General features: G+C 39.4%; 1 protein-coding gene across 1 annotated transcript; it reads right to left on the minus strand.

Annotated features, from left to right (window-relative positions):
* Positions 1 to 1,709: 1,709 nt before the first annotated feature.
* On the minus strand, positions 1,710 to 2,608 carry LOC130867663 (myosin regulatory light polypeptide 9-like). The gene has a single exon (XM_057759761.1). The coding sequence runs from the start codon at positions 2,524 to 2,526 to the stop codon at positions 2,008 to 2,010; it is 519 nt and encodes a 172-aa protein (XP_057615744.1). The 5' UTR covers positions 2,527 to 2,608; the 3' UTR covers positions 1,710 to 2,007.
* Between the last annotated feature and the right edge of the window lie 11,504 nt (positions 2,609 to 14,112).

The following is a 14,112-nucleotide window of genomic DNA, read 5'->3' on the forward strand; positions in this document are numbered from 1 at the left end:
TGTTTTGATTATATGTACCTTCAGTTCCTCCCTGAACTCCTCCCACATCCACTCCACATCCCTACACCCCCAACTTCATGTATGTCTTAGGTAGGGTTTCTATTGATATGAAAAGACACCATGACACAACAACTCTCGTAAAGGAAGACATTTAGTGTCTCGCTTACAGTTCAGAGGTTCAGTCCATTATCATCATGGCAGGAAGCAAGGCAGCATGCAGGCAGACATGGTACTGGAGTGGAGGTGAGAGTCCTTACATCTTGACTCATAGGCAATGGGAAGTGGTCTGAGACACGGGGCATGGCTTGAGCATATATGAGACCTCAAAGCCCACCCTCACAACAACACACTTCCTCCAACAAAACCACACAAACTCCAACAAGGACACACCTCCTAATAGTACCATTTGCTTCGGGGGCCATTTTCTTTCAAACCACAAAAATAATCTTTTTTTGAAAAATATTTATGAGACCATCAACTCTAAACTGTACTTGGTCCACTTACCAGGAGCAAAATCCTTAAAGAATAATGACTTACCTTTTCTGAGAAGACACAGTTTTGCGTTGGTCCACCCCAATCTCTTGGTTCTTATGATCTTTCCTTACCCTCTTCCATGATGGTCCCTAAGCCTTACAATAAGTTGCAATATTTGATGTCCCATTTATGGTACATCTATACTCACTTGACCAGTTGTGAGTCTCTGCACTGTCCACTGCACAAGCAAATTTCTCTAGTGAGGTCTGAGAGCTGTAATAATTCAGGTATAGGAGTGACCCTTCCCTGGATCCACAGCAACCACTACAATGTATGGTAGGTAATAAATGGCTTAATATTTCCAGGCAAAGTTTCTATAAAGAAATTATATAGAATATTTTGTTGGGCTAAAGAGATGGCTCAGTGGTTAAGAGTGCTGACTGCTTTTCTGGAGAACTTAGGTTCAATTCCCAGCACCCACACTGCAGCTCACAACTGTCTCGAACTCCAAGATCTGACACCCTTACACTGACAAACATGTAGGCAAAACACCAATGTACATAAAATAAAAATAAATAGATTATTTCAAAAAGACTATTTTGACAGTTATACTTTTCAAACAAAATTATAGTTGATAGTTACAACTGGGCTTAAATAATTTATTGGTATCATTAATCTTATGGATTCTTTAGGATTTTCTCTTTGTTAGGGCCTATCTTTACTGACAATAGTGTTACTCCTTTTGTTTATGTGTTCTGGTTATAATTTTGAATACTATGCTGAGTAAATGTGGAAAGGCAGATATTCTCCTCCTGTTCTTAATTATGGGCAAAGGATCCAGGCAGGCTCTCAAGAGTTGGCGGTGATGTTTGCCTGGGTTTTCCATATGACTTTCATACATTGAAAACGTTCTATTCTTTATGAACTGCATATAGTTATCACGATAGGGGTACTGAACTGTGTCAAATACTTATTTCATGCTGTTTGCCTTGCACTCTATTCATTATAGTGTTATAGTATATTTCGATGAATTATGTTTGTACTTAAACAATCACTGATTTCAGGAACAAAAAACTACCTTATTCTTAATGTGTAATATTTTTAGTATGCTGCTGTCCCATGACTTTCCTTGGCTGGCAATTTATTAATGGTTGAAAATATTCACATTTTCTATTTTTTCTTCTGTTAGAGTCTTTTTTTTTATCAAGAAAGTTTAATTATCATTCAGAAAAAAATTGAGTGGGTAACTTTCTCTGAAAAAATATATTGACTCTGTGTGGGCTGCAGTTATTACACAGGAGGGTCAAGACTGCCTGTAAGTCCCGTTACCTTACTTTCTAGTTGGATAACGACACCAAGTCCCATTTCCAGTCTGATTATAAAGATACATGTGGCCCAAAGAGGCTGAGGTTATATAAATACAAAACAAGACAGCAAAAAGCAGTAAGCTAGGGCATGCACCGGGTTCTAGGAGAAAAACCTCAGAAATACCCCAGTGGCAACAGGGAACATGTAGCTGGAATTTGGAGTTCTTCAGTCGTCTTTGTCTTTTGCTCCGTGCTTGAGGATGCGCGTGAACTCGATGTAGTTGAAATTGCCCTTCTTGTCAATGGGGGCCTCCCTGTAGAGCTCATCCACTTCCTCATCTGTGAAGCGGTCGCCCATGGTTGTCAGCAGCTCCCTCAGGTAATCCTCCTGGATGGTACCTGTTGCTTCCTCATCAAAGCAGGCAAAGGCGTTTCCGATGACATCTTCGGGATCTGTGCCATTCAACTTCTCTCCAAACATGGTGAGGAACATGGTGAAATTGATGGGGCCCGGGGCCTCATTCATCATGGCATCTAGATATTCATCAGTTGGATTTTTTCCCATTGAAGCCAGCATGTCATGCAAGTCCTCCTTGTCGATGAAGCCATCCCAGTTCTGGTCGATCATGTTGAAGGCCTCTTTGAACTCTTGGATCTGGGACTGGTCAAACATGGCGAACACATTGGATGTTGCGCGCTGAGGGCGCTTCTTGGTGGTCTTGGTCTTTGCCCTTTTGCTCGACATGGTGGTGGTTAAATCCCTGCCCAGCCGCGAGAATCGAGGGTGTCTCGGCGGTGCTCTGCCTGCCGCTCTCACCGACTTAACAATTATCTTCTGTTAGAGTCTTAATTTGAATTCTGTTGCTGTGACAAACACCATGACCAATAGCAACTTGTGGAGAAAATGGCTTGTTTCATCTTGCAGTTTGAGGTAACAGTGTATCACCGAGGGAAATATGGGCAGGAAACAAAGGCAGGAATCTGGAGCAGAAATCATGGAGGAAAGCTTCTTATGGACTCACTCCTAGGCTCAACTCAGCTCCCTTTCTCATGTAGCTAAGTCCTATCTGCTGGGGTGATACTGCCCACAGTGGGCATATGGTACTCCTACGTCAATTATTAACCAAGAAAGTGCTTCACAGACATGGCCACTGGACAATCTGATGGAGGCAGTTCTTCAGTTGAGAGTCCCTCTTTACAAGCAGATCAAGCTGACAACCAAGATTAGCCATCACAAGTCCACACCTCATTAATTTAGATACGCAAACACATCCCTGCTAAGTTACAACCTTTCCTTGTCCCCCCCAAATCATGTTAACATCACAATATAAAACAGCCCAACTTTCAAAGTACCAATCTGGCCAGGATGTGGTTGCGCACATTTTTCATCACAGCACGTGGGAGGTAGAAGCACATGGATCTCTGTGAGTTTGAGGCCAGCCTGGTCTACAGAACAAGTTCTAGGACAACCAAGAATACACACACAAAAAAACCCTATCTTGAAAAACCAAGAAAGGTTCCAAACTTTGTTTAAAATGTTATTTAGTTCTTTCTAGCTGGGAAGTAGAGAGGATTCCCTGAAGATACCATCACCCCTAGAGAACAGGAAATAAATTTAAAAGATTATGATGCCCACATTCCCAAGAGGATACTACTTGAGACCCCTGCCATAGGCTTATGCCATATTGATAGCAGAGAAGCCTGAACCTTCAGAATGCAGTATGTCTTTCAGAGAATAGCTGAAAGCAGGGTGAAAACACCTATTCAGAACTGTGAGTCCCAAGTATTCCTCAGAAACATGTTCTCAACTACTGGTTTAAGGGATGGTAACTATTGGCTTAAGGGATGGTTACTTAATTGAAGCTGAAGGAGTTTATGGAAAGACCTAACAGCTTAAAACTTCTCCAAATCTTTATTTTCTATGAACAAAACCAACTCAGAAATCTAATTGGTGAAACAGTTACAACAAAGTATCCAGGACAAAAACGTAGATGAAATTCCCAGTTGTAGCACAAATACTTAAAAACCCAGAGAAAGATATTGGGGTTCAAGATAAAGATCAAAAAAGCAAAGCAGCCAGGAACTAGCTCTTACCTCTACTTCAGACTGAAAGGGGCAGTCCTGCCTCCATGATCCTCAGACTGAGATTGAGCAGAGACCTGTCTCCTCTTATTTTAGAGTCCACTCTAGTGCTGGGACAAAAGGCGTGCACCACCACCACAAGGCCTCTATGGCTAAATAGTGTGGCTGCTGGGATTAAAGGTGTGGGCCCCCAAACACTGGGATTAAAAGTATGAGTCACCACCACCTGGATCCGTTCCTAGATCCACTTTGTGTATCCCAGGGTAGCCTTGAACCCACAGAGATCCATCTGACTCTGTCTCCCAAGTCCTGGGATTAAAGGTGTGTGCCACCACTCTCTGACCTCTAAAGGCTTATCTTTGCACTCTGATCTTCAGGGAATCTTTATTAAAATACAAATAAAATATCACTACACCCAGTCACAACAAATTGAGCTGTAATCAACACTGGAAACCCCCAAAATATTTCATAGTTGGCAAAATCTTTAAGAAAATATATGTGTTTCTGTCTTGGTATTGGAGTTGATATCATATCTGTATCTAAAAACACAGCTATGCTTCTTAATGAACTGTACTTAATTTATAAGGCAGCTATTAAAGTTAGAAATATAAAAACTGCTTTATTTACTTAAAATATTTGCATTTAATTGTAGTTCATCTAAATGAACATTCATATGTAATTTATATAGATAACTATCTGTATAAGAAACTATTTTTGATTTTAATGAAGAAAATATTTAACCAATACTATTTAAGATATAATGTGCTATAATGACCCTACTGCTATTTTAACTTTTCCTCAAAACTTATTTTCTTCCTGGATTTGAACATTCTATATTCAATCAGAAAAATATATATAAATCAGGCCTGCTATTTCATCTAAGATGGACAACAGTTTCTAGATTTACCTGTTCACCTCAAGAACTAAAAGAGTAGATGAGATATATAAAAAACATTTTCAAGGTATTAAACATTAGGAAGCAGAGGAAAGCGGTTCTCGACATGAATAAATCAAAATGAATGCAATTGTTTCAACTTATTGCTTGGAAAGAATTTCCAGTTTGTGTTATAGAGAAGAGGAACCCAGTTAGAGTCCTTTGCTATTGACTTAAAGAAATAATGAAAGATCAATGTACCTTGAATTTGCAGCACAGAACAGAGAGGAGAGGCTGGTATATATGAAGGAATGAAGATATTCTTTGGGTTTCCTCAGAGAAATCAGATTAGGACATTCATAAAAAGAATCTACTTCTTTAGGAAAGAATTATCAATGAATAGAGACAAGGATATCAGATACTCACATGTCATTTTCAGGATTGACTATTCCCATCACTCATACTAGAAAATCATTTCACTTATGGAACCAAGTACCTTCTTGTCTCGGTAAGGGTAAATAATTAGATCTATTCTACAATGCCCTATTTTACCTTGACCATATCCAGCAAATTTTAAAAATAAAATCATAAGGAATAATACTGATTGTAAGTAACAACTGCAACAAAAACTGAATTCAAGAATATTCATAGTAATCCAGGAGTCCACATCACCACTAATGCAAAGTATTATTCATACTGTCTGATATCTAATAAAAAATGAAAAAAAACTGGGCAAATAAAACTTGTCATACAGAGACAAATTCTTTGAAATTGACCTAAACTGATTTATATATTTGAATAAGGTTTAAAACACATAAAATAGTTTTTATTCTATAACTGAGGAATTAAGAAATAAAACTGGAAAAATACATAAGACATTGAAAGCCTGAAATAAAAAGTAAACTAATGAAAATAATTGCAAAGAAGAAATCGCATGTCAAAATTAATGACGTCAAGGGTTTAACAATGAAAAGAATCAAGATTAAACATGAAAAGAACAGAACTTTTAAAAACTGAGTATGAAGTAAAGGGCCATATAAAGACACAAAAATAAAAATATGGGTCGGGTGCCTCTAAAAGGGGAAGAAATGAGGGCAAGGATTAATATTTGAATACATAATGATTTTAAATTATCCAGATACAATGCTAACCATTAAGTTCATTTGCTAAGGCAAAATAGCAAAGCTTACATAATTTAAACAGCAGAAATGTGTTTTGTCATGTCTGGAGTCTAGAAATCAGACATGAAAGTGTTGCCTGGCTTGTTTTGTTTCTGGAGGTCTCTCCCTGTGGATTGCCGATGACCTCGACTTATTGTGTTCGCACACAATATTTCCTCTGTATACAGACATCTCTCTAGCATTTCTTTGTGCTTCACCATTTTCTCTTCTTGTGAAGGCTACAGCGAGACTGAATTAAAGCCCATTGTCAGAGCTTTAGGCCCCAGCAAATCTAATGTGACATTCTGAGGTATTGGCTTCAAAATATCATTTCAGCATATTATACAATTCAGCATATTAAAGCTAATATCTGATAATATGATAAGTGTAATAAACCTATGAAGAAAACTACACCAAGCAAATAATAGTTATAATGATAAAAAAAGATACTGGCAGTCTTCAAAGCAGTGAACAACAAGCCGCTTTTCTCTTTTTCTAAGGAATGAGAACAAAAGAGCATGACAAAAAGGTCAGTAAGCCGGGCGGTGGTGGCGCACGCCTTTAATCCCAGCACTCGGGAGGCAGAGGCAGGCGGATCTCTGTGAGTTCGAGGCCAGCCTGGTCTACAAGAGCTAGTTCCAGGACAGGCTCCAAAACCACAGAGAAACCCTGTCTCGAAAAACCAAAAAAAAAAAAAAAAGGTCAGTAAAATTATGGGGGAAAGTCAACACAGAATTCTATGCCCAGAGAAAATGTATTTAAAGAGTAGAAATGAAATAATGGCATTTTAAAGGGGGAAAGTTGTTGAAAAACTTCATCACAAGTGGATATAGACTACACATGAAGTATAAGGTCTGTTGTGCAGACAGACAGAGGTACCATATAAAACTATGGAACTGCAAATGAAAGTGATGAAGATGGAAAGTGTCAAGTAGGAGGGTCTATGTGTGGATTGTTTTATTATGTGATCTATGCTTTAAAAAGTAAAAATCTGTTTGAACAGAGCACATGCAATGTAGTATGAAATGAATAACATAATCAAAAGTAAAACATTTGACAAAAAATAGAAGTCACAAGTAGGAAAACTACAAAATTGAAATAATAAAGTAGAATATGGACAGTATCACTTGTAATTAAATTCTGATACATTCAGTGTGTACTACAATTTCTGGCAATGACTAAAATAGTGAAACAAGTAATTATAGATAATCTGCCAAAAATGAATAATAGATGATAATAAATCTAATAATTTTAAACTGGGAGATGGAAATGTGAATTAAAGAATATGTAAGCGTGTGGGTTTAAATTCAACCAGATTTGTAAACTTATAAGACAATTGTTCTGAGTCTCCAAATATAAGATATTTTGTCATCATCAGTATATTCTACTTTTAACAAACTTACTTTAAATATAAAGACATAAATTCCACAAATAAAGGAATAGAGTCAGCAATTTTGTACATTGTTGCTTTATAACTCTTCTATCAGATAAGGTATTCTAGTTTTCTTCTTTGTCAAAGTTGTTTCTATTCGTGGTTATTTTCAAGTCAACGTCATTTAGAGAAGTCTTTCTATTTAAATGAAAAACAATAAATTGTATAAGAAATAAAAAATAAATCTTACCTCATGCATATATGATGAAGAAATATTGGTAATTGTGCAGAGAAAGGGTGCTGTTTACACTATGGATGGGTTTATATATTGTTGCAGTCATCATGGAAAACAGTGTGTATATTCTTAGTGAAATTTAAAATAAAATTACATGGTCAAATTAAAAAATGTTAGTTAAATTTATTTATTTTATTTGTATAAGTGTTTTGCCTACATTTAAGTACGTATGCCATGTGTGTGCCTGGTGTTTATGCAGGTCTGAAGAAAACCTTGGGTTTTCTTGAATAGGAGTTATGGATGATTTTAAGCCACCTTATGGGTGCTAGGAGCTGAACCTTTGGAAGGGCAGCAAGCACTCTTTAACCACTGAGCAATCTCTTCAACCCAAGTTCCATTCTCTTTAAAATGTTTCCAACACACTTTAAAGTTGAAGAGTTGCCTCTAGCATCTCTGAGTAAGTTGACAGAGGAAACTAATTAGCTCCATGATAAAATTAACTAACTTCTAGCATCTCAGGATACAATGACAAAGGAAAGGAATGAAAACTCAGTGATGGTGGTTCCAGATGTGCACAAACAGTCTAAAGGTTTCTAGGTGTGGCCCAGAAGATAATCTTCTCTTCAACAGCATAAGGCTCAAGTTGCGGAAAAGCAAACCAAAGCCCTTGTAAGATTGATTGAGTTACAAGGAAAATTCAAGTCTTAAAGGCTTAAAGTAAGGGCACTGATTCATAAGAAGTGAGATGCTGTAACTTTGGATTGAGATGTGTAGAAAGACCCTAATAAGGCTGAGGACTCTGAACCCTCAGCTTCTGAAAGGTTTAATCTTCTCCGAGGAAGTAATTTTTCCACTCTTAGAGGATGATGCGTCCTCAACCATCTATAATATTGCCGTCTCCACTTTTGCCTGAGGGAATGAATCTTTCTTCTTTTTTCTTTTGCCAAGCCAGAAGTAACTTTCCTTGGAGGTGATGCCTGGCAAAATATTACTGATCTTTCTCGGTATCCACCAATAGTTGCCTCTAGACCTGTAGCCAGATTTAAGGTTAAACAGTTTCCTGGAGGCGAGAGTGATAGTCCATGATGAGGCACGCGGCATCACTAAAGAGCTTAGTGAATGTGCTAATTCATTCAAACAGAAATATGGAGAAAATGTGAGGGAATGGATTTTAAGCATGTGGAATAATGGTGGAAAGAACATAAAACAAGATCAGACTGCATTTATTGATATGGGCCCACCGAGTAGAGACCCTAGGTTTAATATGGAAGTTTGCACAGCTAAAATCATGTCAAATTGGTTTGATTGGTTGGCTGCATAATTTATCATAAGAAGTGGAGGTGTGTACTACCCCTTGAAAATTGCAATGCTAGAGTGGATACACTTTGTAAAATCCAATCCTCCATATTGGGAAGGCCCAGAGCACACGCCCTTCACTAATGCTATAAGACTCAAAACGGTGAGGGGGGCACAAGTATATTTGAAGAACTTTGTTAAAGATCTTTTCCTTATGCCAGATCTTAGGGTTGGAAACACTGCTGTTTATCTGGATGAATTAAATGTGACAAGTTAAGTTGGGTCCTGGAATAGCAGAGGCCAGGTGGAAACATTGAATAACCAAAGATAATATGAATGTACTTATCATAACAGGTAGCATAGGCAAAGCAATGTCTACAATGGGCCTACCTAGAAAGGGAAGCATAGGAAAATGGTTTGTATGGCCCTTTGGTACTGACTAATCAATCATAGTGTTTCCAGGAATGAAATAGAGGAATGAGATAGAGGAGAAATATACTACGTTTTTGTTTGATATGCATAGGCAGAATATTTCTCAAACAAATGAAAGAAAGGCCACATTGGCTTGTGGCAATAGGAGTAATCTTGGCCCATGAAACAATTTACAGAATTGAGCCAGTTTGCAGACCCAGAACCCTTGGATTATGGCAAGGCCAGGTTTCCATGAGCAAAGACGTTAATAAAATACCCAAGGGTTTTTTTTTTATTAAAAATTTCCACCTCCCCCTCCTCCCATTTCCCTCCCCCTTCCCCATCTCCCTCCCTCTCCAGTCCAAAGAGCAGTCAGGGTTCCCTGTCCTGTGGGAAGTCCAAGGTCCTCACCTCTCCATCCAGGTCTAGGAAGGTGAGCATCCAAACACATTAGGCTCCCACAAAGCCAGTAAATGCAGTAGAATCAAAACCCAGTGCCATTGTCTTTGGCTTCTCAGTCAGCCCTCACTGTCAGCCACGTTCAGAGAGTCTGGTTTGGTCACATGTTCCATCAGTCCCAATCCAGCTGGCCTTGGTGAGCTCCCATTAGATCAGTCCCACCGTCTCAGTGGGTGAGCGCACCCCTTGCGGTCCTGACTTCCTTGCTCATGTTCTCTCTCCTTCTCCTTATTTGGACCTTGGGAGCTCAGTCCAGTGCTCCAATGTGGGTCTCTGTCTCTATCTCCATCCATCACCAGATGAAGGTTCTATGGTGATATGCAAGATATTCATCAGTGTGGCTATAGGAAAGGGCCAGTTTTAAATGTAGGTTTTCTCCCATCCTTCTCTAGAGGGACTGATAATCTTTTAAAAGGTAACTGTACACAGTTGGGAAGGAAATAATAAGACTTTCTTAGGGTCTATTGGATTCTGAATTGACGGTGATTCTGGGTGACTCCAGGAATCATTGTGACCCTCCAGTTAAAGTAGGGGCTTATGGAGATCGGGTGATTAATCTAGTTTTGGCTGAAGCCTCACTCACAGTAGGTCCAGTACGTCCCAGAACACATCCTGTGGTTATTTCCTGAGCCCAGAACATCTGATTGGAATAGATTTACTTAGAAGTTGGTAAAATTCTTAATATTGGTTCCCTGACATGTGGAATGAGAGATATTATGGCTGGAAGTCATTCAAGTTGTCTCTACCATGAAAACAGTGAACCAAAAGAAATATTGTATCCCTGGAGAACTTTCAGAAATTAATGCCAGTATCAAAAACTTGAAAGATGCCAAAGTGATGTTCCACATCACATCACCCTTTAACTTTCTTATTTGGTTTGTGCAGAAGACAGATGGATCATGGAGAATGACAGCTGACTATCAATTAGCGATTCCAATTGCAGCTGCTGTACCAGATGTCGTGTCCTTATTTGAGCAGATATACACGTCCTGCTACATGATATGCAGCTATTGATCTAGAAAATGCTTCTTCTCTGTACCTGTCTATAAGGACCATCAGAAGCAATTTTATTTCAGCTGGCAAGGCCAGTGGTATATCTTTAGAGTTTTACTTAAAGGATATAGTAACTCTAGCCCTGTTTCAAAACTTAGAAGGGATCTTGATTTTTTTTTTTGTTTCTTCCACAAAGTATCACACTGGTACACTATATTGATGACCTTATGCTGATTGAACCAAGTGATCAGGAGGTACTAACCACTTTGGACTTGTTGGTAACACATATGTGCATCAGAGGATTGGAAAAATCCAACCAATATTCAAGGGCCTTCTACCTCACTGAAAGTCTTAGGAGTCCAGTGGTGTGGGGCATGCAGAAATATTCCTTCTATGGTCAAGAATAAGTTATTGCACCTGGCCCCTCCCACCACCAAGAAAGAAGCACAACATTTACTGGGCCTATTTGGATTCTGGAGATATCACATTCCTAACGTGGACGTGTTACTCTGGTTCATATACCAAGCGACTTGCAAAGCTTTGTGTGGGACCTGGGACAGAAGAAGGCTCTTCAACAGATCCAGATTGCTCTACCACTTGGACCATATGATTAGGCAAACTTGATGTCAACTGAGAAGGCAGGAGCAACTGGAAATGCTTTTGGAGCATTTGGCAGGCCCTTATAGGTGAATCACAGAAGAGACCTTTGGGATTTGAGAGCAATGCTCTGCCATCTCTGAAGACAACTCTTCTCCCTTTAGAGACAGTTCTTGACCTGTTATTTTTCCTCAGTGGAAACTGAACATTTTGACAGTGGGCCACCAAGTTACCATGAGACCTGAGCTGCTCAGCATGAGCTGGGTGTTATCTGACCCACCACGTCACGAAGTAGGTTGTGCACAGCAGCAGTCTATCATCAAATGGAAGTGGTACCTATGTGATTGGGCCTGAGCAGATCCTGAAGACACAAACGAGTCACATGAAGACACTGCCCAAATGCCTATGGTTTCTACTCCTGCTATAATGCTGCCTGCTGCCAAGCATGCCCCTGTAGCCTCATGGGATGTGCCCTATGATCAGCTGACTGAGGGAGAGAAGACAAGAGCCTGGTTTACTGATGGCTCTGGACATTATGCAGGCATCACCCAGAAGTGGACAGCTGCAGCATTATAGCCCCTTTCTGGGACAAACCTGAAAGACAGCAGTGAAGGGAAATCCTCACAGTCGACAGAACTTAAAGCAGCACACATGGTCATGCATTTTGTTTGGAAGGAGAGATGGCCAGATGTGTGATTGTTCACTGATTCATGGACTGTAGCCAATGGATTTACTGGATGGTCAGGGACTTGAAAAGAGCATAGTTGAAAAATTGATGAGAAAGACGTCTGGGGAAGAAGTATGTGCATAGATCTCTCCAAATAGGTGTAGCAGTAGGCTGCTTGTTCATCCCGACCACCCAGAACCAAAATAACCACACAGAAACTATATTAATTAAAGCACTGTTTGACCCATTACTCTAGCTTCTTATTGGCTAACGCTTACATCTTAATTTAACCCATTTCTATTAATCTGTATAACACCATGAGGTCGTGGCCTACCTGCAAAGTTTCAACACATCCATCTCTAGCAGCGGATCCATGGCATTCTTATGACTCTGCCCTCTTCCTCCCAACATTCAGTTCCATCTTCCTTGCCTACCTAAGTTCTGCCCTATCAACAGGCCAAGGCAGTTTCTTTATTCATTAATGGTAATCACAGCACACAGAGGGGACTCCCACATCAAATAGGCAAAGAATATCAAGATAATTGTGTCCCATGTAAATGTTCAACAAAATGTCACATCAGCAGGGGAGAAGTTCAATAATCAAGTAGATAGGTTGATCCATTATGTGAACAGTCAGCCTCTTTCCCCAGCTATCCCTGTCATTGCCCATGAAAAAGTGGCCAAGGATGGAGTTATGTATGGGATCAACAGAATGGACTTTCACTTAACAAGGCTGACTTGCCACCAGCTGCTGAGTACCAGGTCTGCTAGTAGCAGAGACCAACAATGAGCTTCTCTGGGCATATGGGTTGAGTAGTCAATGACCTGATGGCAGGTTGACTACATTGGACCACTTCCTTTGTGGAAAGGACAATTCTCCATCCTTACTCGAATAGATGCTTATTTTGGTTATAGATTTGCATTTTTTTACATGCAGTTCTTCTACCAAAGGTACCATTATGTAGATTTACAGAATGCATTTTCCACTGTGGTTATATATATTCAATATGTACATTCTATACACACAGACACACACACACACACACACATATATATATATACATACATAAATACACACATGCACACACACACACACATCCCAGCTTTAGTCTGACCAAGGAAACTAGTTTGCAGGCAGAGAAATGTGACATTTTGCCCACAATCATGGAATCCAGTGGTGTTACCATGCTCACCACTATCTAGAAGCAGGCAGTCTGATAGAACAGTGGAATAATCTTTAGAAGATACAGTTATAGTGACAATTATGTGACAATACCCTGGAGGGCTGGGACAGGGTTCTCCAGAAGGCAGTATATACTTTGAATCAGTGTCCAATATGTGGCTATGCTCCCCCCACTCCCCAGGATCTACAGGTCCCTAGTTATCTACTAGGAAAACTTTTGCTTCTTGTTCCTATTACCATAAGTTCTGCTGACCTGGAAGTTTTTACTCCAAACAAGGGAGAGGTCTTGCCATTCAGCAAATATTCCATTGAACTGGAATCTCAGACTTCCCTGGGATACTTTGAGTTTTTGATGCCCTTAAGCTAGCAGGCTAAGAAAGGAATAATAGTGTTAGGAGGGGTAATTAATCCAGATTATCATGGGGAAATCAGATTGTCTCTCAACAATGGAGGTAAGAAAGATTATGTCTGGAGTGAAGGAGATGCTGCTTTAGGGCTTCTTTTTCTACTACCGTGTCCTGTCATTAAAGTAAATGAGAGACTACAACAGACTAATCCTGGCAGGATGACAAATGGCACAGATCCATTGGGAATAAAGGTATGAAAAGAGCAAAGACATGCTGAGGTTCTTGGTGATGGTGGAGAAAATACAGAATGAGTAGCACAGGAAGGTAGCTCTAAATGCCAGCTAAGGTCATGTGACCAATTACAGACATGAGGATTATAATTGATGTGAGTATTTTCTGTCGTATTTTGTTAAGAATGTGTTTGTACATATATACACATAATCAAGTGATGTTTATGTTTTGTTTCCTTAGTTTATCATATAACACCATGATAATAATGGTGGTTATCATATTATGTTATGAGACAGTAAAAAGCTAAGCAGTCCTAAAGGGAGACTACCACCTATTCTAATATATAATGCATTTATGGTTGTATATCACATAGTTGTATTGTGTTATGCATAATTATAACCTAGTTATTGTTTTCATTTGGAAA

Source organism: Chionomys nivalis, chromosome X (assembly GCF_950005125.1).
Source record: "Chionomys nivalis chromosome X, mChiNiv1.1, whole genome shotgun sequence".
Taxonomy (NCBI): Eukaryota; Metazoa; Chordata; class Mammalia; order Rodentia; family Cricetidae; genus Chionomys; species Chionomys nivalis.

Coding starts and splice junctions, on each gene's coding strand:
- LOC130867663 (XM_057759761.1), bottom strand. CDS start 2,526: ATGTCGAGCAAAAGGGCAAAGACCAAGACCACCAAGAAGCGCCCTCAG.